Raw genomic sequence first — 26,424 nt, forward strand, 5'->3', positions numbered from 1 at the left:
TATTTCAGTGAAAACCAGTTTATTCTCAAAAATAAAACAATCGCAATAGGCACAGAAATGGCAAAACAGAAAGAGCATTAGTTTTTCACTGTACTGAATACAGAGGCAACATGGAACAAAAATTGCAATGCCCAAGAAAAAGCACCTTTTTGATTGTCCCTTTTTTTTAAGCACTTTGTGACCATGGGCGGCGTGTTTTGTGAAAGGTCCTTCAGAACAGAGTTCTTGTGGACGTATCAGCATCAAAACTTCATTAGCTGGTGAGGCCCAGCTTTTGGTTAAGCCAAAAAATGAGGAAGTTGGACGGAACTGCCCTGGAGGGGAGGCAAAAATGCAATGGAGGCAACCACCGTGCGAGTCACTCCAGCCCCAGAGCAAAAAATTAACACATGGCCATTTATTCACTTCAGTAAGAAAACTGGGTCAACTGTTTCTTGCATAGTTTGTCCATAAAAATACTCGAAACGGTGTAAATTTTTATGAGGGTAAAGAATATCCCAAAAATATCTATGTACAGTTCTGTAAAAGACAAATTATGTACAATGTAATGTGGCTTGCCTCAATAAGGCATGGCAATCTGTACTCCATGCCTGCTGCATTATTCCTTTTATTCCAGCTATATACACAGACAAGCTACGCTCTGTTAATGCTAAACAGTTTAATAGCATGCAAAGCTCGAACACAGAGCAGTGGGAACGTTGTGTTAATAAACTTTGTTCGACACAGGGCCGCTGCACACCACAACACTGGTCTAAGTAGAACATTAGGTTGCAGTATTACTGACAGTTGAAAGATGCAATTGGTTGTTACACTTCGAGCACAATGTTGGACGTATCAGTTTGTGAGTATTAGTCATAAATATGAAACATAACAAAACTAGATGAGAATTTGATGGGTTTATGCTCTGCAATAGTACACAGAATAAACGACCACAGAAACATAATGTAACTACACTGCTTAAATTAGTTTTTACGTACCTCTGCTCTTTGCTTTCATCAGGCATTTATGACACGGTAAAGCATTGCTGTAGTCATTGGTGACACAAGGAGACATATAAAAGTATTGCAGCCATTTTGGGCAGTGCTACTCATTGAAACTAGTTCCCTGCCTGATCAGGCCTCAGCAAGTTGCTGGCTAGTTACGCATAAACCTTTCACTTGCATGCCTATTTGGCACAGAAGTCATATACATGCCCTGAGCACATTTTAAAAAGGGTGTCAACTGGCTGCGTCTCATTCGCTGTACACCCGGCGGTGTCTTATTCAGCAACCAAGGTGGCCATAGGTGAATTTCTCCACACAGCAAATAGCCGCTCTAGTTGCCTGCATTTTTAGCGAGCAAACAAGCAAAAAAAAAAAAAAAAATCATTGGTAAGGAAGGTAGTGTATGGACGGTTGACACGCATACCTCCACAGTGAGGTCAGGGTTATCGCATACTTTACAGCTTTTAGCAGTGAGGGAAAGCTCAGCTCGAGAATGATACACAATGCCAACGTATATTAGCGCAGCTGCTGTTAGCAGCACTGGGATCACCTGTGCAACATCAGCCAGATGCCTAATAAACACAGGCAGCAGCGTGCCCTCCAGAGCCTATCAGAGCTCGTGTGTCGACCCCCTCCAGGACATCTGGCCCGTTCCGTAGGTGACCCCCTCCCCAAAATAGTCCGAGGCCGGTGGCCCGGTGCCGCTGTACTGCCCCTGGACGAAGCGCGTGAGCTCCTCCTGGGTGTCGAAGATCATCACAACGAAGGGGGAGCCAGGCACGTGCTCGCCGGACCACTTGACCTCGATGCGGTAGTCGCCCGGCTCGGTGGGGTCGTACTTGCACAGGATGGTGCGGTCCTTCTGGCTCTCGCGCTGCATCTCCACGCGGAAGGCACCTGCAAGAGCCAGGGAACAGAACACTCCCTGCTGGCAACCCTCCCACCTGACAATGGCTGGAGAATGAGCTCCACGAAATGCATTCCAAGAGAACACCTCTCTGCTGCCTTGTTACCTCGGCTGTAGAATACCACGTATATTATATACTCGTGAAAGGGACACAGCTTGTAGTGCAAAACCTGGCCAAAAAAGTGCTTCCAGTTGGCAGTCCTGTTGCTTACTTCATACATTCCCTTGCTTGGGAGGCAAGGCTATAGTTTTGCTATGGCCTCTGATTGGCGCCAGGATCACGCACACGCACTATGGAGGCGACCAACATAAGTCCACTCAGCTCATGCAGATTGGAAGCAGGAGGCCAGTGTTTTCATTAGGTCATGACCTAGTGTGGCAGAAATTCACTCCTTTCAATGGATGAGGAAGCAGTACAGTACCATCATTTTGCGTGGTAAAATGATTCCCCTCTGCGCACTGCTTCTGTGTTTCTGGCTCCAGTTTCGGGAGTGTGGACCGTCTCAGTGGTGGAAGCAAAGGCAAAGGGCACCAAATGCGTAAGCATAGATGTGTTTGTGCATGGCCTCAAGGTTTCATGACATACTGATGGAATGAAATGGATGACTTTATTCTAGCAACCAGGCCTAGAGGCCCTGTTGGGGGATATGAGAGAAATGGTAAAGGAAGATAGTTCAAATAAAGCTTGTTCACGGCACATCGAGCATGCACTTGAGCATGGTTACATTAACCATGTTAGGGCTTCACCCTGTCTGAACACACCCAAATTGCGATAGGGGAGAAAAAGGGGGGTGGAGGGTGCACCCCTTACTCAAGTATGTAGTACATGATGCTGCTACTGCACACCATCTGTCATCGTAGCAACAGTAAGGACAAGAACAAAATTGTCAGGGAGTTTTCAAGGGGATCCTATCCTTCAAAGTGAATTACTAGTAAGAGTTTTGCCAATCCACTTCACGCTCTGGTTTTCACTGATTCTGATGGGCCAAGAACTGAGCAAGCAACATGCTGCAAAATCAGCTCATGGTCCTGTGCCTATTGCTGCTGGTGCTGTTTCTTATGAAGGGTGCACCTCGCAGCATCTCTTGTACAAGGCTGCATGCAACAAGCAACCGGGCAAGCTCACTCAGCCCCTTCTCAGTCGCAGACTAATGAGAGTTAGTTGAAAGCCCCCAATATGTGCTAGGAGCTTCACTCACTATTTGGCAGTATGTAGGCACGATTTTTGAATGCCATTTCAGATAATACCAAATCAAATTACATTCTAGGTAAATTATTACCAAGACAACGGTTCATTTCAATTGAGATAAGTATTTTTCCAGAAGAGCACCGCATTATGCATGGCACTGCCAACATAGTTAGTGCCTTCTACGCAGCTGCAAAAAGTGGTGGGTTGTGAAAGTAAAGGCACTTTTCTGCAATACAAAAACAGTGATGCCTGTAGTGTTTGCTGACCCTTCAATAATATGCCTGCACCTTGCCCAATGGGAGATTCGTAACTGCCTTTACACAGGTGTCAGTCCAGCTGGCAAGCGCAGCTGCCACACCACACAAGAGTGCTCACCCTTGGGTCCCCTGATGCGAACGGTCAGCTGGCCTGCCCCAGCTCCTCTGGTGTCACAGATGAAGCGGCTCTGGTAGACGGCCAGTACTCCGGGCTCGATGCCCGGCCCGTACACCCGCACCTTGGATGCGTCGGGGGCTCCGGCAATGCGCAGGCTGTATGGACTCCCTGCGCACCCACGGAGAACGACAGTGCTCAGGAAAGCCCCCAAAAACAGCTCACTCAGAGCAAGCCGTTACTGTTCTGCTCAACTACTGTATTGGCAGCCTCCAAATGGTGGGCCTCCACAGCCTTTTCCCTCGCTGTTCGTTGCGGCAAACCCATAAGCTCACGCTTCTTGACATCTGCTGAAGTTGAAGAACTGTTATGTTTGAGCTTGACAGCAGTGGAAAACAGACATTTGTTGTTGTTGGTGCTAGCACCAACAACAACGAAGTGGAGGGAGAGTAGACAGGCAGTAGCTCCAGATCGAACTCAGGCAGGGAGCTTGCCCCTTCACTTAAAGGAGCCGTGAAGACAAAACACAAGTTGGTTCCCTCAAAAGACGGCCTCACTAGAATAATACTGACACCAGTTTTAACGTAAACTTCTCTCAAATAAGCTATGTAATTAGGAAAAAAGGGAATGGCCATGCGACCCACTCGCTCATATATCGCAACAGAACCTATGATGTCATACCAGAATTCTCTGTGATTGGCGGAGGCCGGCAAAAGCAAACTAGGCAGAGCTTATAAGCTTGCAGAACGAGCTATTTGTGCTTATATTTAGGGCATACTCTTTTTAAGTGGGACAAACAGTGCAAGTTACGAAAGCACATGTAAACATAGAAGTACTCATGCGTACTGCTGTTGGTACTGCGTGCACTATGGTTGATTTAGCTGCAGAGCACTGCAAGCTTTGGAGTTGTCTCAGATGACACTGGCCGATTGACACAAGCAACGGTGTCTTACGTGATCATATTTGTCGAGCGAGCACTATGTTTCACGAAACGATTATTTTCTCCCAGAACAAAAACAAGCCAGGGTAATAAATACGGTCAAAAGCAAACCAAAGGCAGAAAACGGCTTGCCACCGTAGAGTTAATACTACTGCTTGCCACGGTATGGTGGTGCCATCTAGGTTCAGCAACGTAAACAAACGCTCGAATACCTCGATGCCAGCACAGGGTGGAGACACCCTTTGAACGGTCACGTGCCGCTGCAATTGGGTCAACGTGCTCAACGCATTGTTCTTTTCGTTTTCCATGAGACCCAGCAATGCGAAACAGATAAGATGATTCAAACTCCACCAGTAAACCACGTTGCGGCGATAATTTTAGCGCAGTTTTGATACAATGACTTGCTTCGGCGGCGAGCGAGTGACTCAGAATGGCGGCGCCAGCGTACACGTGTCTCCACCCTGTATGGCGGACACGTGAATCAAGGGACTCAAGGGACGCGCGAATCAAGTGAATCAAGGCTGCAGAGCAGTCGGTTCCTGTGATGTCATTGCAGACCACGAAAACACACGATTTAGCAGAAAAATCAGAATTTTAACTTCAATTGATTAATTTCTCAGTGAATAAAGCATCGTTTGCATCCGGACAAGCACTGGGGGCACTATAACACACGAAATCTTTCGAATAAAACAAGCTTGTATTTTGTCTTCATAGCTCCTTTAACAGCACTGTGAATGCCCAATCCACTATTGTACACCCACTTAGTCGTACCACATTACTTGCACCCGTGTTGGCAGGTACATACTGAGCACTGTACGCAGTGCGACCAGCAGCGGGTTGCTTGAAACAACACAGGCAAAGTGTCGGCATTTTCTTGCAGCATGAAAATGCATCACGCAAGAGGCCACATGCTATCAATCCTCGTACGTTTGCAACACCGTCACTTTCTCTGCTGACGATGACAAGCCAAAGAGGCTGCATAACCTCACCGTACAACCTCAGCAGCACGAAAAACTCGGCAGGCATGACCGAAGCACTGTGCATATCTCCGAAATGGAAGAGTCGCCAGTTTCGTGACTTTTTAGAAATAAATTGGCTGCATTTAAGAAGAATAAATTGCCCCCTTGTGAATGGCAATAGAGTTGAAATTTTGAGCGAGACTCCACATTTTGAAAGATAATTGTTGAAGGTAGAAAAGTATGAAAGGTCGCAATCATGTGAATTAACACTATGTTTCACCTAACAGAGCGCCTGGAGCAGGTATGATCTGGGCTATGCTTTACATTGAACATTGTGGGGACCATATCTGTCCCCATGTTTTGCTTAGAGCTAGTAGGCCGCCGGTGCCGCCAGCGGCAAAGGGCACACTGAGTCTCGCAGGCTCTCGCACGAGACGTGACGCGCCCTCCACCATCGGCAGACGCACCGGCATGCCCTTGTAGCCCGCGAGCACCCTCCTCCTCCCTGTGGAGACCCTTCTCTCCCACAGAGGCATAAAACTGCGCACGGGGCCTTCCCCAAGGCCTTTTTCTCCACACACGGTCGAACTGCCCAGTCGCACCAGGAACGTTCTATTCTCTGACCACAAGGCAAGGCGAGTCTCCCCTCGGGAGACGAACCAAGACAGCGGCCTACGATGGCTTATCAAGCTCGTGGGGACTCTGTCCTCCGTCCAAGCTTGGGACAGCCACTCCCTTGTACATAATGTGCATTTGACCGACTGTGGAGTAAAGCGCACTTCGTCGACTTCGCCTGCCTCCGAGCTCGTCTTTGCCACCTCAAAGTGAGTCGATTTGACCCACAGCAGCGTCTACGCATGCGATGCCACGAGGTGGATTGCGGCTCCGGTGCTCGTTTTCTAGCTGACTAGCCCGGTAATACAGCCCGATTATAGCTACGAACCCCACAATGTTATTGAGATCAATGACAAAAGCTTCAGTAATCTGACACCCAAAGCGATCTAAGGCATGCCTGCTTGTGAAACACAGAGCCCAACGCATAAATTCAGGGGAGGGGGACAGGAGGCCTGGAGAAGGGTTGGGCCCCCACCTGGAATGTGGTCTCCCCCGTACTTGATGGTGAGCAGGTGGCGGCCCCCTTCCTGGGGTTTCAGGTAGAGCGTGAAGGTGCCGTCGCGGTGGTCGTACAGCTCACAGTGCGCCATCTTGTGGGGGCCCATGCAGTGGGCAGTCAGCTCTCCTGCAACAGCCGGCGTTTTTTTTGTCACTAAAGTGTAACACCTAAGAAAGAACGATTTATCACCTGGCTCTGCCGCAAATTTCTTTTTCTTTTCCGATAAAATATGGTTTAGGAAAATGCCTCAATGGCACCCAACGTACTTTGTAAGCAGACACAAGTGATTATGAACTGGAAAGCAGTGACCTGTAGGCAGGTTTACTCAGAACTTCACTACCCATGGACAGGGTTACTCAGAAGCAGGTGATGACGCAGGTGCAAGTGAAGCTGCCCATGAAGGTCAAAACAACCAAGTCATAGTGCGCACTCCTGGCTGCCGTACCTTAAATCCCAGGGGCCTCGTTAAATTTGAAAAGAAGACAGTTTTGTTCACGTAAACCTCGTAGTTGGCTTTCAATATACGTCCCACTGGCGATGTTTTTCCGAGCTTTTGCAGGCAAGGTTCTGCGTAATCTGAAGCATGCCTCAAAAACCTTTTGAGATAAGTGGGTAAAAATACATGAACAACTTAGGCAACAAGTTTGGGACTTGAAAAACTGATCAAGTTAGCCAAGAAATGCATTCAGTCGGACGCATGTGCAGCCCTGCTTTAGCCGATGTGCTTCTAAGTAGGGAGAGTACATTCCTTCCACCCTTCTGAGGTCAGGTGTCTGTAATCTGATTAGAAAAAATGAAAGGGCAGAGAAAGCAGCAGATTACGCTTAAGTGGCAAGATTGCATTTGCAACCAACCAGCCGTGCAAAAAGCCACCGGGGTGGCTATCCCTTAAACGATAAAAAAGTGGAGCATTAAAATGCTTCTGCGTAGCAATGTGTGTCCCTCTCGCAGCACGACATTATGAGCAGTACAGAAGGCCAAAACGCCACGGATAGAACTTTTGTTTTTCCCCACACGTCCCAACTTCATTGGCATTGTTTTGATGGCAGTGATGCATCATCCGGTGGCGGCACCATGCAAATAGTAGTACCGGCAGAAGGCCCACCTGAAAGTGCTCCCCCTCACCTGGGCCCCCCTTGCGGGTGTCAATGAAGGCCTTGATCTCCTTGCCCACGGTTCCCCCGCGCAGGCCCTCCCCCGAGCACAGCACCCGGCTGGCGTCGCAGCTGGCAGCCACCGTCACCTTGAGCGGGCAGCCCTTGACCTGCCGCTCCGACCACATCACGTTCAGCAGGTACGCACCTGCAGGGCACCGTGCGGGCACGATTAAGCTCTCACTCATTTCCCCCGTGGGGCTCACACTTTTCCCCTCACTGTAAAGGCACAAAAGGTCTCGCTCATTTACCGCATCGGGCAAGGCAGGTGTGAGTCTAGGACGGGCTGTTTACTCGCACAGAAAAACACACTTTTCTTGAATGGAGCTGGTTCGCTCTACTCCCTGCCACTTGCAAATTTTGACATTTCAGTTATAAGCACAGAGAACAACCGCAAGAACACTCGCAAGAGAGCACTCTCCATAAGCTCTGCTGATGCACGCCAATTGAGCACTCAGTAGTTACTTGGTAAAGTGTAGGGTGGACGTGTAGGCTGATAGCGTGTAGACTGATGGCAATTGCAATTTGGTGCAGGGTGTGGTGTGCCTCCTCAGCTGGCCGTGTGACATTGCGAGCAGTCATGAAGGGGCAGAATGCAATTTGCTTCCCACCAGCATTGCCCTCTCATCCAACACAAACCAAGAGGTGGAAGTCTGCTCTACTCTGAGAGACCAAATCTGGTTGATAGAACGACCAGCGCTCAGGAACCCCAGTACCCACGACCACTATGATGAGGTAACCATGCATGGAAAAAAGCACAATTTTGCAATCAAGCTGAGCTTTAATGATCACAGTGAGCAACAATTGTACACTTGTGTTAACTCTTCCCCGCTAAGTTAGTAGTACAGTTGAACCCCTTTATAAGAGACACGTACCGGGGAGCAGTTTCTGTCTCTTATACGAGACGTCTCTTATAAGCAGGGAACCATGTTTTCACTTACTAATCAGACCCTAGGTCAATGTAGGCACCGTATGACTAAACTAAGCTCAAAATAATGCTACAGCATGTTGCAAAAGATTCATTATAATTTATGTTTGGACCCCAGTATTTATGAAACAGTTCTGAATGTTTGTTTGTGTTACGACTGTATTTACGCTGTTTTTTACAACCGATTCTACAAGCTTTCTTTCCTTTCACTGTTTGCGGAAGATGAATCGTAGATGTTGAGTTCACAAGCCTGATGAATAGCCAGAGCACACAGCTTCTTCCGCTGTGTGCTCAGGCAATTCATCATGCTTGCAGGACTCGGCATCTGCGATGCTTCTTGATTGGGAGCTACGCAAGTGGGAGAGCCCACATGTGCAGTTGCGCTCCAATGGATGGCAGTAAGCTTCAACCACTTCTGTAAGTTGCATTTCCATTGGCAGGGCTTCTCATCGTCATTTCATAACTGACTGAACCACCACTGTGTGTTTGCTGAAGTTATAATAAATGGCGACTGCAGGCGTCTGTCGTCCAGCTGTGTTTCCACAATGGAAGCAACTGCAATTAGTGCCTGGTGGCACTGCATCTGAAGTTAAAGTGTCTGTTACAAGCGAGATTGTTGATTAGAGTTCAAGGATGACTTGTCCCTTATAACCAACTGACTTCTACATCCGATGTCTGTTATAAAAGAGGTCAATTTAATGGGAAAGATGGGGCGGCCAACCATGTGGGTGAATAGTGTCTCTTATACCCATTTGTCTCTTACATCCATGTCTCTTATAACGAGGTTCAACTATATTTGTTGTTTTTAAGGAGATTACAAACCAAATAATGATTTTTTTCCAATTTTTTTTTAATGGACGCAAATACTTTACATTGATTAGAATAAAAACGAAAATTTACGATCTCTCAAGTAAGCTCAGTAACTGGTACATTAGGAAAAAAATTCTTGTATGTTATAACAAAACACAGCCTGGTTTTGATGTTTTTGTGACTATAACCTGTTGTTCGGTTATCAAAGCCCAAAAGGTTCTCTTAGCACAAGCACATTTGATGACCACCTCATAAAATTGCCTCTGTCAGCGTGAGGCCTGCCAATCAAGGTTGCAAAGCAAAAGAGCAAAAAGCTGTGCTGAATGTACAGGGCAAGACAGTACAAAGAGGAGGTTAGTGTTTATATAGCCAGGTTCCCACTTACGTGGCCTTATCTCCCCATGTACATGCAGCACATCGCCTTTATTGTCTCCCAATAGTTTCAGAGTGGACAGGCTATGTACCTAACAGATATTGATGGCCAGCATTGCGCCCGTTGATCTAAACAGCATAAACAATAAACAAGGATCAATAAACAATGCTGACGCAAAAGTGGTGGCTAAACCAACCATAAAAGAAGAAGAAAAGAAAAAAAGAAAAAAAAAAAAAAACAGGTTGACGAAGAAAAACTAAGTGGAACACCCCCCTGCATTCATCTTAGGTAAACGACTTTCAATTTCCTCAGTTTTTATTCTCTGTATTTTCTTATTACACAGAGTTTTTAGAAAATGCCCTGTTTTCATCCAAAATGAAGGCGAGAATTCACCTGGAGCAGAGGGAGTGTAGAGGGCCCTGTGGGTGTTATTGCCCAGCGGAATCAGCCGCACTGGAATGTCTGTCTTGACGCCACTCAGGGTCACCTCAGGGGAACCTAGTGAGGGAAGCAGAACAGTTGTTAGACAGCACCATAGTCATATGCACATACAGCCCAGACAGCCCTGGTTCAGACAAAAAACAGTTAACATATATGCTCTGCACCAGAACTGGCCTTGACAGCACTCATGCCTGAAATCTGTTTTTGCAGAAGGGTTTGCTGTAGGGCTGGATGGTACATTGTGACTCGAAAAACAGTGCAAACGACGAGACACACAGGGAATCACACATGGGAAACGAGGGAAGCACACAACATAGCACCTGTGCTGTGCGGTTCCCTTACTTTGTCCCATCACTTGCACCATTTTTTCGTCGACTGTTTTCTTGAACGATAGCAGGTGGTCCCTCATCATGATATGTGACGTGATCTTCTGCATCATTAAAATGTAGGAAAACACGCTTGTTCCCCTAGATTTTAGAAATGACATTTAGAAATGACGGCCTTAATGATTTACTTTCAGACAAACAAAGCATTGTTTGCCATCAAACAAACATCGAAACAGCTTTGAACGGTGTGATGTTCAGGCTAAAATGAGGAGTCACTCAGCCTTCAGTGTCTACTTAATGTCTTCAGCTGAACATGCTCTGCATGCTTACCAATGCACAAATGATAACTTGAAGCACAGAGCGCGGAACAAAGATGGAGTTACGTGCTTCAATGCCCAACTAAATTCAGTCATCCCTCCCCCCAGGAGACAAAATAAAAATAAAAAGCACAAGACTGACAAGGGCCCCTCCCCTCCCGCTGGCTCCCACCTGGGCCGGCGTCTGAGCCGTCGATGACGAACTCGGCCTCGGTGCCGACCTTGGCAGATGTGAGGCCGTGGCCCCGCAGGACCACCCGCGTGTGGTCGAGCACCGGTGGCAGCGGCTCAGCCCGCGCCAAGAACGGACCCTCAGGGTGGGCCACGTCGTTGTAGTACACGTACAACAGGTGGTCACCTGCGTATGTGGGGCAGCCCCACGCACGATCATAACGAGGCAAAACAGGCACGAAAACCCTCCACTACATCCCGCCAGAGCAAACACACAAAAACAAAGACCATGCTTAGTCTGGCCTTGCATAAGAAATGCACCTTAAGTCTGTGCCATTTTTTAGGGGGAACAAGCAGCTTAAAGGGACAGACAACCGATTTTTGTCGAGTATATATTCTCTATCCCAAATGAAAGGGCATCACTTAAAGCACCTTGACGAGAAACGGTTTTGCTGATAACGCCCTAGAACTTTTTAAATCGAATTTTTTGATCTACGAGTCGTATGTGTCCCTCCCAAAACTAATGCTGGCAACCATGACATGGAGTAGCTCGGCAACATACTTTTGTCTGTATGCGAAATAAAAAACGATATTTAAAAACTTGTTCCCAACTAAAAAAGTTTGAATCGCAGGCTTTCCTGTGCCTTTATGTGTTTTTTTTTAATGCAACGGTCTATTTTGCATGAATGCGCCATCTGTTGGGATAGACGATAGGTAGAATCTGGCTTCCCGTTGTGGAGGCGGGAAGTTCGATTTTCCCCGGGCGCGACGTTTCTTTCTTTTTTTTTTTTAAGCTGCCTTTGTCGTATTTGGAAACTGAAATCAAATATTTTGGCAGAACAAACGCCCCTGACTCAGGCAGAATCGTCAAAGCTCCTTCGCTGGGTCTGTTTACTGAACGCTGCCGTTGATTCCGGGCATGGAGGCTCAGTTAGCCACACTGAGAGGCATGGTGAGAACATCCATGGTGAGAAGCACCCAGCGACGGCAGGCGGCGTTTCTTTAAAAATTTCAGAATAATGTTTAGAAATACATATGCAAATTAACCTTGTACAAATACTTGTGTTAAAAGGTTTTCAGTACGTAAATAAACGTTTCAGCAGTTACAGTAGCTGCTAGGTTTGCAGGTCACGTGACAGGGACACATATTGTAGTGTCAAGTTTCGACACTACGAACCGCCACCCTTCCGATTTCAGGAAGTTTGCTGCCAAATTAAAATTATTTCCGCCAGTTTGTTTAGAAATTGCTTGTGGTTATCGGGCTATATAAAACGCTGGCTTTCATATGAGCTAGAGAACATATACGCGACAAAAATCGGTTGTCTGTCCCTTTAACCTTCACTATTTGCTATGGTCGATTACTCCAAAATTACAGTCGAATCCCGCTACAACGAAATTGACGGGACGCGCGAAAAATTTCGTTGAAGCGAAAATTCGTTGAGGCGAAATCCGCCCCAACACACCACGGAAAGGCCCGAAAAATAGCCCTGTATGCTTCCGCATCATTGGCAGCAAAAAAACAATGTTTAGAAAAATGAGTGACGTGCAATAACGTCATGTTTATTAACAAACATACCAATGGTTATCTGTGTTCATTGCAAGCAAAGAACGCGTTACGGAGGGGGGTGAATAAATGCAGGCGCAAAACGTATTGCTGCACAACAAGGCGCGCCCACCGAGCTGATTACTTGCAGATAGCTGCTAGGCCGTCGGAAGCCCCCCTCTCGCTTGTGGCAGGAGCAGTGCCGTTATCTTATCGTCTGACAGGGCACGGCAGCTACTGACCTTGGCAGGCAAGACGCGCGCGCTTGCATTAAACATGACCGCGCGCTCGCGACTAAGATAGGATGACTTGGCTTCAAGACCAAACACGCAAGCATGATTTTTGCTCTTGGCTATGAAGAATGGTAGAAGGAAGACGGCAAGGACAGCTGCTCACGAGCCACAACGGCGCCGCGCCAGCAGCGGAGCACATTCGTGCAATTGGATACAGATTGGCTGTAGCTCTGGCTCCGGCTTGGCGAACCGGGCCTGTGCCTCATGTAAGGACGGCCAGCCACACCGTTATCACCATCAAACAATGGCGTCCGCCTATCAGTTTTTTTTTTTTTCGTGGCGGTGTGGGCGCACCGCGCATGTTTTCGGTGGAACTAAGCGTCCTGAATGTTTTAAAAGTTGCAGATAGCTGGCGCTATGCTTATTTTATTGTAAAATAATAGTTCAAACCCAGCCCAATTCACTGAAAATTTCGTTGAAGCGAAAGCAAACCAGAAAAATGGTTCGTTGTGGCGAGGACTTTGTTACATTGACTTCTATGGCTAGCTGACGGGGAATTGGAAATATTTCGTTGAAGCGGAAATTTCGTTGAAGCGGACTTCGTTGTAGCGGGATTAGACTGTATTAAGTGATTCTCTGCTCACAGCAAATATCCAATAATTAATAAATTGAATGAGTGCTTGAGAGAGAAAAAAAAAAAGAAAGGCATTTAAATATTCGCACATGGCTAGAATGAACCATTTTTACATTTTTACGTGGTCATCCCGCTCAAATGGGGTCTTGATTACACTTCTTACTTTACAATGAGCGAATGTCAAGCAGGCATAGTGTGTGTTTCGATGGTGCTACACCGCACAAGGCTTTCTGTGAAATGTCTATTCAGTTATATAACTTTGCGAGACCACAAAATTGTGCCGCTGCTTTCCTTGTCCCTTAATGCCATCTTTCAACAGTCTTCTGTGAGTAGGAAGCTGAAATTTTTTGTTGCTGTGTGGTCGATGACTGGGGCCTAATGTCTTCGTCGATTGGAGCAGTGAGAGCAAAAGAAATGAGGGGAGTGCAACGCTCTGCACTTCTCACCTTCTTCCTGGGGCGTGAAGGTGATTCGGTAACGGTGGCCACTCGTCTGCTCCAGGTGCGTTTCCACGACATCGCCAGGGCCACGCACTTCCACCTTGAGCTTGCCTGAATGACAGAGGGGAGGAAAAGATCTCGTTTCAAGGAGCTTATTTGTGCTCGTGAAAATGACATCCCTGGGCTCAAATGCTTATGGAGTTGAACCTTAATGTTGCGAAGTCTACTTGCAGCCAAAAAGTTCTCTAAATCGTGAGTCAAGGTGCAGACAGTTCAGCACTCCAAATAATGTTACAGCTGCTTAGAACATTACTCACTGTAGTCAGTATCGTACAAAATTCCCCAATACCCTCCAGCAATAATAATATAGTAGCAAAAGCGCCACCTTTTTATAAAATGTATTCCAAGCATGTGACTACTGAACAGACGTGGAGTGCTTACAACAGAGCTGCAGTGCAAGTCAAGCCTTGTGTCTGTAACCATCACTAGGTGGGGCCACATGTGCTGTTATCATTATGGTTTGTCAACGCTGCACTCATTTTGCTTATGTAACCCTAGCAATTTCAAAAGATCAAAGGCCACTGAGACGGCTGAAGCGCTTGGACTGTAAAAAGTGTCTACTGCATGTGAAAATGCCCAGCATACAAGCTGGCTGTGTCGATGCAGCTACACGCATTCACGATGTACCACCCACACAATGTGTGAAGCTGTGAGCAGTGCCAACTTGGCTCTGGCTACAGTCCCAAAATGATGCAGGCAGGCACAGTGACAGCTTGTCACCATTCACCAGGGTACAACTCTCGGCAAAAACAAAGCTGCACATGCAGCTGGTACTGTGGGTGAAAATTACTCTAGGTATTGGAACCACCACTGCTCCAAATTAAGCAGTAATTAAACATTTGCCGCGATAGTAGGACTAAACCTGCTTAGGCATCCCTCTGAAAACCGCCTCCCACAGTATTTCTGGAAGTGATCAGGCCCCACCTGTTTTGCATACACGGTCAACAACAGTGGACACGCAACAGCCGACACAGCACTGACCAGGCCCAGCGTCGCCGACGTCCACGGAGATCTTTTTTTCCTGTCCGACAATAAGTGGGATGTGGCCATCCTCATTCATCAGGCTGTCCCAGCCACCAATGGCTCGAACCTTCTGTGGGTCGGTCACCTTCGGGTGGAACGGGCTGCCTGCAGGCAGGAGAACCACAGTGCACTCAGTGTGGTACTGCAAACATGCGTATTTGCCACTCGGGCAAGCTTACCTAACATGCTGCTCGGTGACTGAAATTCACAAGTTAGCATAAGCCATGTAGACGAAAACTTGTAAAGAATGCCAAACATACAACACACCTTCCACCTGCAGTTCTCATTGGCCTGCTGTTAATTAAAATTTTAGGACAGATGTAAGGCCCAAACTTTTACTGTGGCTAGTGTTACACAGAGCTCAGGTTTACTGAAGGGGTTGCTAACTAAATGTGCTGAATCAGCGCTGGCTTCATTCGATTGCCTGTATGTGAACGAGCTAGATTAGGATGCACGTGTCAATTGTCAGAAGGCTCTACTTCAAAAAACAGAGCACCCCCTCTGACCAGGCGGTGGTCAGAGAGGGTACTTTGCCCCCACGGCCACAATGACGAGTTAACAGAACCTGAGCCCACGCATGGTAAGCAGAGCATTGTGCCTCTGCCATGAGTCTTCAGCAATAAAGCCCCATTTTGCTGCTGAAGCGTAGGCGTCCGTCTAGGATGCGTGAGTAATCGAGCCGGTGCACAAGCTTTTGGACAGTGCTACATGGCTGGTAAATCACAGCAGCTACTGCCTTAGCGTGGCTAGTGAGGTTCATATCATCGAAGTTGCGTGCACTAGCCTACAATATGCATGCACGCACAAAAATTGGAGGCAGGTTGGGCACGGCTAAAGGCATTATAAGACAAATATGATTGAGTCATCGTGTGGTCAGCCACACTTTCAGTGTTGCCTTCAGACAGCTGACCTGCATATTAGTATCTTGCATTCTGTCAATTAATCCTCACTGTTGTCTACACACAGAGGCTCGTACTACAGCAAAATTGTTATAACTGTAGCGCTTCAAGGGGCCATGAAGACAAAAAAATGTTTGGTTCATTAAAAAGACTGCTTTGTGCCGATAACGATGAATCTAATCTTATTGCAAACCTCAAAAAAATAACCAAGGTATTAAAGAAAACAGATGAAGCAGTGACACTTTCCAGGCACTTTTTGGCCCATATTACACCACTCCTGCCCATTATAGGTACGTCACTGTAGTACGAAATTTAAAAGTTTGTCAATATTTCTAGCGATTTTTTGGTTAGAAAATGTCCTTTCTGGCTGAAATGGGGACAAGTGAGCTACCAAAGGCCTTTTCTTTCAAATTGGACTAAGTTGTACAAGACAGGTTACACGAAACACACGTGTGGTGCCTTGCATACCGGGTATGTCCTTGCCATTCCAGCGGATGTGAACATCGAAGACCCCGACTTCGATTGGCAGATAGGAGACCACATAGGTGCCCTCCTCTCCACCCTCCTCAATGGTGAGTTCCGGCTCGGAGTCTGGACCTGCACACAAAAGGAGAGAGCGCTGTCACAAGCGACTCGTCCATGAGGCAACGCTCAGGTTCCAGCAGGAACCATCTCATGCAGCCATAGTCAGCAAACACAAAGAACAGATTTTCTGTTTGAAGTGCTCATGCCACTCACACAGTTGAGGACCCAGTTTAATATGTTGGGCAAATGATTCTAGTCAGAAAGTAATAGCCTCCATACGCTCCTTTCTTTGATCCCCATGCGCACTTTTAGCCCACCTTGTGCTGTACAAAGGGCATCAGCCATGTCTGGGGGCGCCAGTGATGCAAATCTGGCTCTGATAGACTAAACTAGGTACCCATAATGCGGGAATAAACAAAAACAGGCCAACCCACCAGATTAAAATGTTTGTATGCTAAAACAAACTGCATGTGTAGCCTGTAGCAATGTAGCAACACGTTAGCGCTCCAAGTGTCAGACATGCAGGTTTCCCCAACCGATGTCATACCAAGCACTAGCACTTGGAGTTTGCCACATGGAAGAACTGATAATCCACTGGCACAAGCCACGAATGAAACAGTTAGTTATGAACTGGCTGCTTTCTTTGGCAGTGCCAGGGTATGACTGAAATGCAAAAACAGATTCACGTGAAACTATGCTCCATGAGGAGAGGAGTACACTATCCAATGAGGGCAGCGGACAGATGAACAGCGTGAAGAGGCCAAGATGTGCCTCAAGAACACCCAGAGGCATGCAAACATTTGAAACCTGAAATACTCCCCCCAAGGTTTCTTTGCCATCAATGATCATGCCAAACTTGGACAATCTAACTGGTCTTCATCCCCATGCCTCATGCTTCAAGCAATAGCGGAAAGCCATTCGCCAATTTTGGGTTTACAAGAACATCCCCACCAGGGGCGGTATTCCCGTGTTTTGTCCCTTTTGTGTCCCTTTCGAAAGTGTCCCTTTTGAGTTAGCCCTGATTGGCTAAAAGCGAACACCCGGATGTGACGCATACAAGCACGGCGGAGCTATGAGCCGTGCCTACTCGGAGCAGACGATTTGGAGCAGACGATTTTTCGTAGCGTTATTCTCGGTTCCCTCGCGGAACAGTAAACACATAAAAGATACTCTGATACGGTTTCAGTTCTTTAAAATGCGTTCGCAAGAACAGTTACGGTATTTGAATCAAAGGCCCACTGCTTAACCGGAAGTACGTCACGATGAAAGTGACGCAAAAGGGACGTTTTCAAAAGGGACAGTTACGAGAACACCGCCCCAGTACCGGCACAAATGAGAAGCAAACTGACACTTCATCACCTGCTGGCCATGACTGCAGCCAGGCACCAGGTCATGCCGGCTGTTGGTATGTCCTCTAAGCGGTCCCTTTCTAACGCTAGGGGGAACAGGTCACAAAGTCTCTCCACATGTGGCAGAACTCCATTATCCTTTAATTACACTGCTTGCTTATTACCACTTTGCCCTCTTTCATGCCCATGCATTTGAAGCATTGTGCTAGAACGAGCAAAGGACTCACCATCGATTCTAACCTCGGGCCTTCCCCAGATGCCATGGGCATCGATCTTGAAAGATGCCATGACACCACTTTGGGCAGCTGTCAGTCCACTGCCAGACACCTTTGGCGTGCCACCGTCCTGAGCAATGAATGTGATGGGGCTCCCTGCATGAGGAGAGAGAAGGGGGCCAAGGGTCGAGACAGCCGCTTAGTGGGGATGGTCAAAATACATACACGCAAGCACACAAAGTTCGCTTGTAGCATTCTTTCAGCCTGCCTTTTTATTGCGTGAGCAACAGATGGGGCATGTCGGCAAAACTTCCGCGTGACTCCGTGTTGGCGCAGAAACAGTGCAAGACAGAAAAAAACAGAACGAAAGAGTGCACGTGGAAGGAGCTGCCTTTGCAACTTTGGCCACGTTGCCGTGGAGACGACAAACTGAAGCACAGCTTGCCAGCTGTCTTTGCCTCGAAGGGTCTTGTGACTCCCGCCACCCCTGGTAGCCAGTGCAAGTGGCAAAAGAGAAAGGAATGGAAATGACGCAAAAGGAGTGACAGGCAGCCAATGCTGCTGCTAAAGCCAGCAAACATGACCACTGAGAAGGTTGAAGTGCTAAGCTAAGTTGGCACGGTGTACGAGGGACATGCTTTGAGAAACGCTGCATCGTGGACTTCTGTGGCCAGAGCAAGGTGTGCACATTGGGCCGAGCCTCAAGTCACGAGGGAGAGGGACAGGATGCTCACATGTTCTTAAAGATCCGCCACTGGACCAATTAATTTTAACACAGCAGGAACAAACTTGGTGAGCCCATGCAGACCACTCACCTGGCACTTCGATGCCCCCATAGGTGATGGCGATGCGGTACTTCCCGGGCACCGTTGGGGTGAACTCGATGAGCTCACCGTCCCCATCGGCTGTCCCCTTGACCTCGATGGGCAGGTGGCGGCCCAGGGGGCTGGTCACCGTCACGTCCAGCTCGGAGTAGCCAGCGTCGCGGCGGTTCACTGAAATGCCAAAACAACGCACACATGGGAGCCCCCGTTTGCATGCGCCGCAGTTGGGCAAGCTTGGTAAACGAGGGAAGCCCCGGAGTATCTTTGTACTGACGTGCGAAGGAGATCTTCTCGTTCACGGCGAACGTGGTGCTTCGGACCTTCTGGAGGATCACGCGGCTGGCGTCAAATATCTGGCAGAGGAAAGGCGAGCCCGGAATGGGCCTTCCCTCGTACAGCACCTCCACCTTGTGACTCCCTGCGCAGAGCAAGTGCAAGACGTCAGGAACACCCGTGGGCCTGATGCCCTATTCGTGCGCGACGAGCACCAAACTTGCTACGCGGCTCACGAAGCTGCCACAGTCTTGCTGAGCCTTGCTGAGGGTGGCTCACTGTCTTTTGGTGTATGGCACGTCTTTATAGAGGGCCACGTGGTGTGGGAACAATGAAGAAGGGGTCTGACTAGACTCACATTGGCATTCCCCTGCATTCCACAACTCCCTGCAAACTGAGATTTGGAAAGCTAGTATGGGCTACGTGAAATTGTTCCCCTCAGTCATCAGGATGCTTTTGATGCTTGATTGATATAATAAGTAGGTAAAATCTATGCCAGCGCACAACTCAGCTATCTAGCTATGCTTCCGTCACCACTGTGAGTGGCAGTCATGTGCTTGAACATCTTCAAAAAGCACAGCCTACTTGTTGCTTATACTGACCAGTGAGCATACCCAAACTTATTGCCAAAGTTGGGCAAGTATGGCTTGGTACTATTTCTTGTTCTAACTGGCTAGCTGGTGTTGGCAAGACCCTGACACACTCTACTCAAGCTCACAGCACGAACCATCCAGCACTGCACAGCTCAATGAAACTCTTTCTCAACAACACCCAATGACAACGCAACTCCACCATTAGAGCATTTCTGCCTTTCATGCACTTGCCCGTGTGTTTGCCAAGTATACACCGTACCAATGAATTCATGAACGTATGCACACACTAAATAATATCTGTCCATAAATTGCAATCTAATCTGTGCAACTACAAAACTGAGGGGCCTGAGAGCCCTCTAAGTCTCATCTCTGAATTACTTGTGTCTCCTGTCCTTTATTTTTAATTTTTGGTACCTGCCCATTCACTGGCACCTATTAGCTATGAAGCTATGAAGGTTAGCAAAACTGCCAGAGACAGAGAGTGAACCTGCTTACCAGCTGCGGTAGCATTCCATTCAACCAGCAGGCTACCGTCCTTTTGCTGGTAGCACTTGACCGGCAAAGGGGAACCATTTGGAGCTAGAAAAAATAAAGAGAAAAAATTTGCTGGTGATTACACTCCTCCGTAATGCAAATCTAAAGCACAGATGTTGAGATAAGTTGATTTTATGATAAACTGTGGGGAATAATATGAGGGAGACATGTTTATTGACAATTACAACTCACCCTCATGAGCTCCTCCTCAAATTTTCTCCTCATGCCACACCCATACCAACTTTCTTTACTTTCCTTGTGTCACACTTTTGGTTACCGCCATGCTTTCTTTGTCTGCTGCGCAGTTTGGTGACGCCACCATGTAAGCCAAGAACAGGCAGCAAAAAGCCGCGCTCTAAAGGAGGCATGATACCCCGCTTGTTGGATAAACGGCGACTGAGAAACATTCCCCCTTCTAGTAGCGCGTTTGAAACAACAATGAGATCATAAAATGAACCTTTGGTTGATGATGTGGCAAATGGTCATTCTGATAAACCAACCCTGCACACATGCCTTGTACCGTTCCTCTCCACTCCAACCTGGTGTGGGTGGCCAATTTCACCTAACTGTGCAAACCTCATGCAAGTGTGGCAAGGTTGGAATACACCACGGCCTTTCCAAGCATGAGACTAGTAATGCCAATGGCACGTAAACTCGTCAACATGCTCTGACAGCTGTTGGGTTGTTACATTGTGTGCCAGTTCAGAACAGCCCAAATAGGTAATCTGGAGCTATACTAAAAAGCCCAAAAAGGCATGGTTCCTGATATTTGTTCTCTTGCAGAGAGTTTCCTTTAACATCACAATGGCTTCACTGTTTCTCTATTGAAAGTGGTGCACACACACACACTTCCAAAGCAACAGGGTCAGCTGCTGTGCCCATCAAGCCTTGACTTTCACTCAGGAAACTACTATTCAGGATGTCAACAACAATATTAGTACTACACAAGACTTAATTAAGTGTATTGTCATGTCCCCCACATATAATAGGCCATGCTCGTACCTTTGTAAGCTACAGCTGAACCTTAATTTTACGAAATCCATATCACAAATTTTTCTATTTAACAAACAAAATCAGATTCCCACCAGTTTTTCATAGGCTTTATGAAAATCCCCGATTTAAACATGAAATCCCCGATCCCCCGATGAAATCCCCGATTTAAACAAACACTTCACAAGTTCCAGTGACTTCATGAAGTCAAGGTTCAGCTGTGCTTTTCCTAACCATTTGTGGACATGCGTCTAGACGATGTTCTCAAACAAAGGCAAAACGGGCCTCATAGCTCTCATATGCAGTCAACTGTCATGCAGAGCCACAAGATAAGTGTGGGAGAGAAAGTGCACCCACCAGAGACCAGGATGTCGAAATCCTTGGCATCTCCACCAGTCTCTATGATGAAGCTGGACGTGTTGCCCAGCTCGCAGGCCTTGAGGCCGGCCCCATGGGCAATGATGGCATGGCCGGGGTCACGCACCTCCACTATCTGGGGGCAACCTGCCACAGATTAATCGTCCGCTCACTCAGATGGTCTCTCTTTTTGCCCCCCCCATTTCCCTTGCAGCCTACACAACGATTGGCACAAAGAACACACGTGTATGCATTCTTTAACCTGTTTGGTCTGACTTCAGCAACTTTTACTGATTTTGGCTTTTTTTCCCCCTCCTGAAAGGTATAACAGCTAAATTTTTGGCATGCAATTATCTCCCTCTCTGAAGTGAAAACACCAAGGGTACTATGTAGTTTATTGCACAATACTGCACAAGAAAAAACTAGGCCAAGCTAGGCATTCTGTAAAAAACTTTCTATCAAACTTTTACACAGTTCATAAAATTTAGCTTGGCTAATGGTTTGTAAGAAACTTCCATCTATTTTATTCTTATAGCAATTACTACGCTATTTTGTCACTGTTTTTTGAAATACTTCCAAAGTATTCAAAGCTTTTAAATTCTGCTATTCAATTCAATCCTTAATAAAATGTTGCATTAGTCACTTCAATAATCAAAAGTTCCAAATATTCAAACACCCCTAGTTACTCTTTAAAGTGGTGATCCCACATATCTTAAGAAACAACCCGAAACACTTCCCACAAGCGGGAGGAGAGGCAACACTTATTTTGACAAGTTTTACCACTAAATGAGCAGATCACTAGGACATATCTGTAACTTCCCATTCATTAGCTTTATTGATTTGCAAACACCACAATATCATATTGCAGGCCACTGCAGCACCTAAAGACCAATAAAGATGGAGAGAAATGTAAAGTTGCACTGGCATCAATGCAAGGAAGGAGCTCGCAAAGTAACATACTCAGCAAAGCACGATTCTCTTTAGGGTGCGCACAGCTCGCACAAAAGTGGACACAACAGCCAACCTGGAGCCTGGCGGCCATTGTAGTAGACGTCGATCTTGTGCGGCAGGTCTGACTTTGGCGTGTAGGTCACCTTGTAGACCCCGGGGCCCGACTCCCGGATAGTGTTCCGCACTTCCCGGCCTCCGGCCATGATGAGAACGTTGAGCGCTCCATGACCCGCCCGTGTGGTGTCCACTGTGTTGAGGAAGGGTGACGGCCGAGAGAGACACGTAACTATGAGCTGCTTGCCCAACACTCCTCAAGCTGCCCCACACACCTGGCACAGTAGTACTGAAGTAGGCCTGCTGAGTGCACTGTAGTGAGCCTTGCTCCGTTGATACTCATTCATGCTTTGGCTCTGGCCTGTTTCAGGCAGTTCCTCAAGGAGTTGCTATGTAAATTTAGCTTCAAAATCTGGCCACAGTTTAGCCTCAATAATTTCCACAAAAGTGAAAGGAAATAGCCCAACAGGTTCCAGTTCCTTTAACAAGCGCGTTGCGACAGCCTCAACTAAAAATAAAAGGTGCTAAAAAATTAATACAGTAGAACCCCGATAGCACGACTTTCAAGGGACCGCGAGAAAGCGTCGTATGACGGGGGTGTTGTACAACCGGGGTGCGGGTAAATGCTGGCCTAGTAGACGGTCTAACACGACAGGTGGGCTAAGAACTTATTTAATTAGCGCGTTCGCGTGTGATTTGAAAACCTTTAGCTAAAATTCCAAGTTAAAAAAAAAGAAGCAACGCCTACGTTGTGCCCCCCTCCCCTTTATGGCGTCCGGCTAGCCTGCCAGCCAAGTGCCGCACGCTACGCGATGGAAGGCCGATGTGGTGGAGCAAATTGAGAGGGGAAAAGGCGAGTGTGAAACCGCCAAGGCCACGCGAAACGAACAATAGGATAAGGTGCCAATGAACAAAAATGACATTACCGTACATGGTGGAGACATCCTTTGAACGGTCCCGTGCCATCGCTATTGGGTCATAGTGCTCAACACATAGCTATTTTCATTTCCCACAAGACCCAGCAATGCGAAATAGATAAGATCATTGAACCATCGCAAGTAAACCGTGTTACAGCGAAAATTATAGCGTGGTCTTGCTACAGTGACTTGCTGCGGCGGCCAGCGAGTGACCCAAAATGGCGGTGCCAACGGGAACGTATCTCCGTCTATCACATTCTGTATATTGCTCCACCCTTGCAGCGGATGCGCGTGAATTAGGCAATCTAGCAAAGAAAAGAGCGGAGTGAAAACGCGGCTTTGAAATACACTGATAAGCAAAGAGCAGAGATATACACCATTTTCCATAAGCAGCCGGGAAAGGGGGAAAATACTCTCAAACCAGTTCTCTCGGCGGCCGACCAGCGTTGCCTGTGCGCGCTGGGCTGTTAAAATCGCCCGGCGCGGTGTGCTCCGCTGCGTAGTTCAGGAGTATTTCGCACCGTGTGCTCAGTTTTTGCGGAACTTTCAACTGTTTTAGTCAATGCTGCGATGCAGTTCAAGGCGCAAACGTCGCTTGGCCAGCACTGCGCGGTGGTGGGTTATTGAACAACCAGAGAAAGCGAGAAACAGTCACTGACAGCACGCATGTGCACGACACTGCCTGGAGAAAATGCACTGCGGTCGCGGCATGTTTTTGCTGCATCGCTTCCCAACGCACACCGAGTTGAGATATCGGTGGATGCCGTTGATAAATCGCAACGACTTTGTACCAGCGACCAACTCCAGGGTTTGTTGGGTGCACTTGGACGGCAAGCAGACGGAGCAAAATCCATTTATTACACGCAATGCTGCGACAGGGAATGGAACCCCCTGAAATGTTAGAAGAAACTTTATCTTTTACAATACAGCATTGATTGATTGGTTGATTGATTAATTGATTCATTATGGTGTTTAACGCCCCAACGCTTCATGGGTGATGAGGCGCGCCGCAGTGGAGGGCTCCGGGTTAATGTTGACTACCTGGGGATCTTTCACGAGCGCCGATACAATACAACATTACAATAACTTCTGGTTCCTTGTAGTCAATTTAAAATACCATATATTGTTTGTCATTACAGCTGATTGGCATTAAACAATCCACTTTTCATTTAATCTAACCTTTAAAATCACGGCGTTTTGTTTACTTTTTTTCAGGCCAACGCATTACACTGCCAAACGATATGAAAAGATAACTTTCTCCATCGCACACTGCTGGTCGATAGCAGGATAAGCAGGCAGCCCAATGTGGAAACGCAGCTCGAGATACGCGTGAACGCTGCATTTGGAAAATAGCTCAACCTGTTCACAACGCGGTCAGAGGAAAAGCTTCTACTCCTTTTGCGTTGGCACGGCATCTAAAGTATTACAATTACAAAACAGTTACTGCTGCTCGCGTAAAGCATTTGTGGTGCAAGCAGCGGTTTTACAAAGGTGGGCTCCGAGAGACAGGCCACATGCGCTGCGCAGAGTTAGGTCAATCATGATCACGATCATGATCAACCAATATTAACTCGCCCGAACTTTGACCCTTCTGCTCAACCTTCGAATAGTAAGTTGACTGGTTGTGCGGTCGTGTTATTTTTCCGCCCAGGTAATTTCGTTTTGTCAGTAACCTTCATAAGTCTAGTTAAGAAATATTATATTGCATTGCAATGTCAACAGCGTAGCAATCGCCTCGTCGAAAGTCCATCGCGAGCACGGATCACCGTGACCCACATATGCTGTGCGCGCTCCACATTCAACGTCCGCGCTTCCGTAAACATGACTAATCGGTGAACATAACAAGCGCGGTGGCATTGAAAACACGTATTTACTCCCCGATATCGATTTCAATGTCAGTCGGTGCCATACCGGAACGTTTGCATCGCGGAACGGCGGAGCACCAGCGGCACCACAACCACACTGCTACTACTGCTTGCAACAGCCGGAGTCGGCATTTTCCACTCTGGCAGCACATTAGGACCTAAAATCCGTACGCAGATGCTGAAAACAAAACAGAACACACACACACACAAGCACTGCAACCGCTAACTTAACGCCAAACCACTACGGTTCACTCGGTAATGCACGGGTACCGAGCAGACGCACGGAAAGAACGGAGCACTTAACAGCCCAGCGCGGAGGTTTCGGCGGTCGCTTCATAGACGGCGCTAGCGGTCCGGTCAGAAAAAGCAAATGGCGGCGCCCACCTCTAGCAAGGAAAATGGTGTATAGGAAGAAAGACCGTCATGAAAAGAGACTTGGAACGAGCGGGCAGGGAAAGCGGCTGTTCAGTCATCGCCGTGGGGTTGCGTCGTATGTGTTTTCGTGTTCGGCGGCGGCTCAACGGGAGCTTCAAATTCACGGTCCACCTGCCACCTGAACTTTGACTTCTCGCGGTTGGCACGTTGGCGTACTGCTGGCACGTGGGGTCGTCGCAAGTTAACTCCCACTCACGCATACCGCCTGCTTGCTTGTGTCTGTTCAGTAAGTGGTCTGGCCCACCTGCTGACTTTTGCACATCAAACAGCGTCAAACGGGGGTTGACGCTGAAAAAGGTCAGAACGAGGCGGCGAAGCGGTGTAAAATATGGGAAAAGCGCCTGTTTATCAGTGCCAGGGTCCGTCGTACGAAGTGGACCGCGTGCACCAAGCGTCATATCATCGGGGTTTTTCAAACATTGTTTGTATGGGGAGTTTGCCAGGACCGCGGTGATCAGTCATAAGAAGCGGGTCGTCGTAAGTCCGGGGGACGTATAAGCGGGTTTCCACTGTAATCACTTTAAAATGAAAAACAAGGAGTTAGCAGTTTGTTCCAGGAACTGATTAAAGAAAGGTCAAATTTTCCATAAACCAACAACAACAACCAAACACCTAAAGGATGGTACTGTTCTAAATAGGCACTGTAACCTTGCATTTCCACCAAGAAGAAAAATTCACATTCTCTCTTCATTCTAAAATGACTAGCGTATGCTATTTCATGTAACT

General features: G+C 47.5%; 1 protein-coding gene across 1 annotated transcript in view; it reads right to left on the reverse strand.

Annotated features, from left to right (window-relative positions):
- Positions 1-26,424, reverse strand: part of Jbug (filamin-type immunoglobulin domains fbug) — a 113,585-nt gene continuing 87,161 nt past the window's right edge. The window contains exons 39-53 of the mRNA XM_077700388.1: positions 22,501-22,674; positions 21,477-21,623; positions 20,091-20,174; positions 19,004-19,147; positions 18,721-18,900; positions 17,918-18,061; positions 16,285-16,413; positions 14,876-15,022; positions 13,841-13,945; positions 10,986-11,171; positions 10,123-10,227; positions 7,590-7,766; positions 6,441-6,590; positions 3,455-3,622; positions 1-1,880 (exon numbers count right to left, since the gene is read on the reverse strand). Coding sequence (XP_077556514.1) covers positions 1,594-1,880; positions 3,455-3,622; positions 6,441-6,590; positions 7,590-7,766; positions 10,123-10,227; positions 10,986-11,171; positions 13,841-13,945; positions 14,876-15,022; positions 16,285-16,413; positions 17,918-18,061; positions 18,721-18,900; positions 19,004-19,147; positions 20,091-20,174; positions 21,477-21,623; positions 22,501-22,674 — 2,327 coding nt within the window. The 3' untranslated portion in view covers positions 1-1,593. The remainder of the gene's footprint in view (positions 1,881-3,454; positions 3,623-6,440; positions 6,591-7,589; positions 7,767-10,122; positions 10,228-10,985; positions 11,172-13,840; positions 13,946-14,875; positions 15,023-16,284; positions 16,414-17,917; positions 18,062-18,720; positions 18,901-19,003; positions 19,148-20,090; positions 20,175-21,476; positions 21,624-22,500; positions 22,675-26,424) is intronic.

Source organism: Haemaphysalis longicornis, unplaced genomic scaffold (assembly GCF_048455015.1).
Source record: "Haemaphysalis longicornis isolate Haplotype H1 unplaced genomic scaffold, Haemaphysalis longicornis Haplotype H1 scaffold_2, whole genome shotgun sequence".
Classification (NCBI taxonomy): domain Eukaryota; kingdom Metazoa; phylum Arthropoda; class Arachnida; order Ixodida; family Ixodidae; genus Haemaphysalis; species Haemaphysalis longicornis.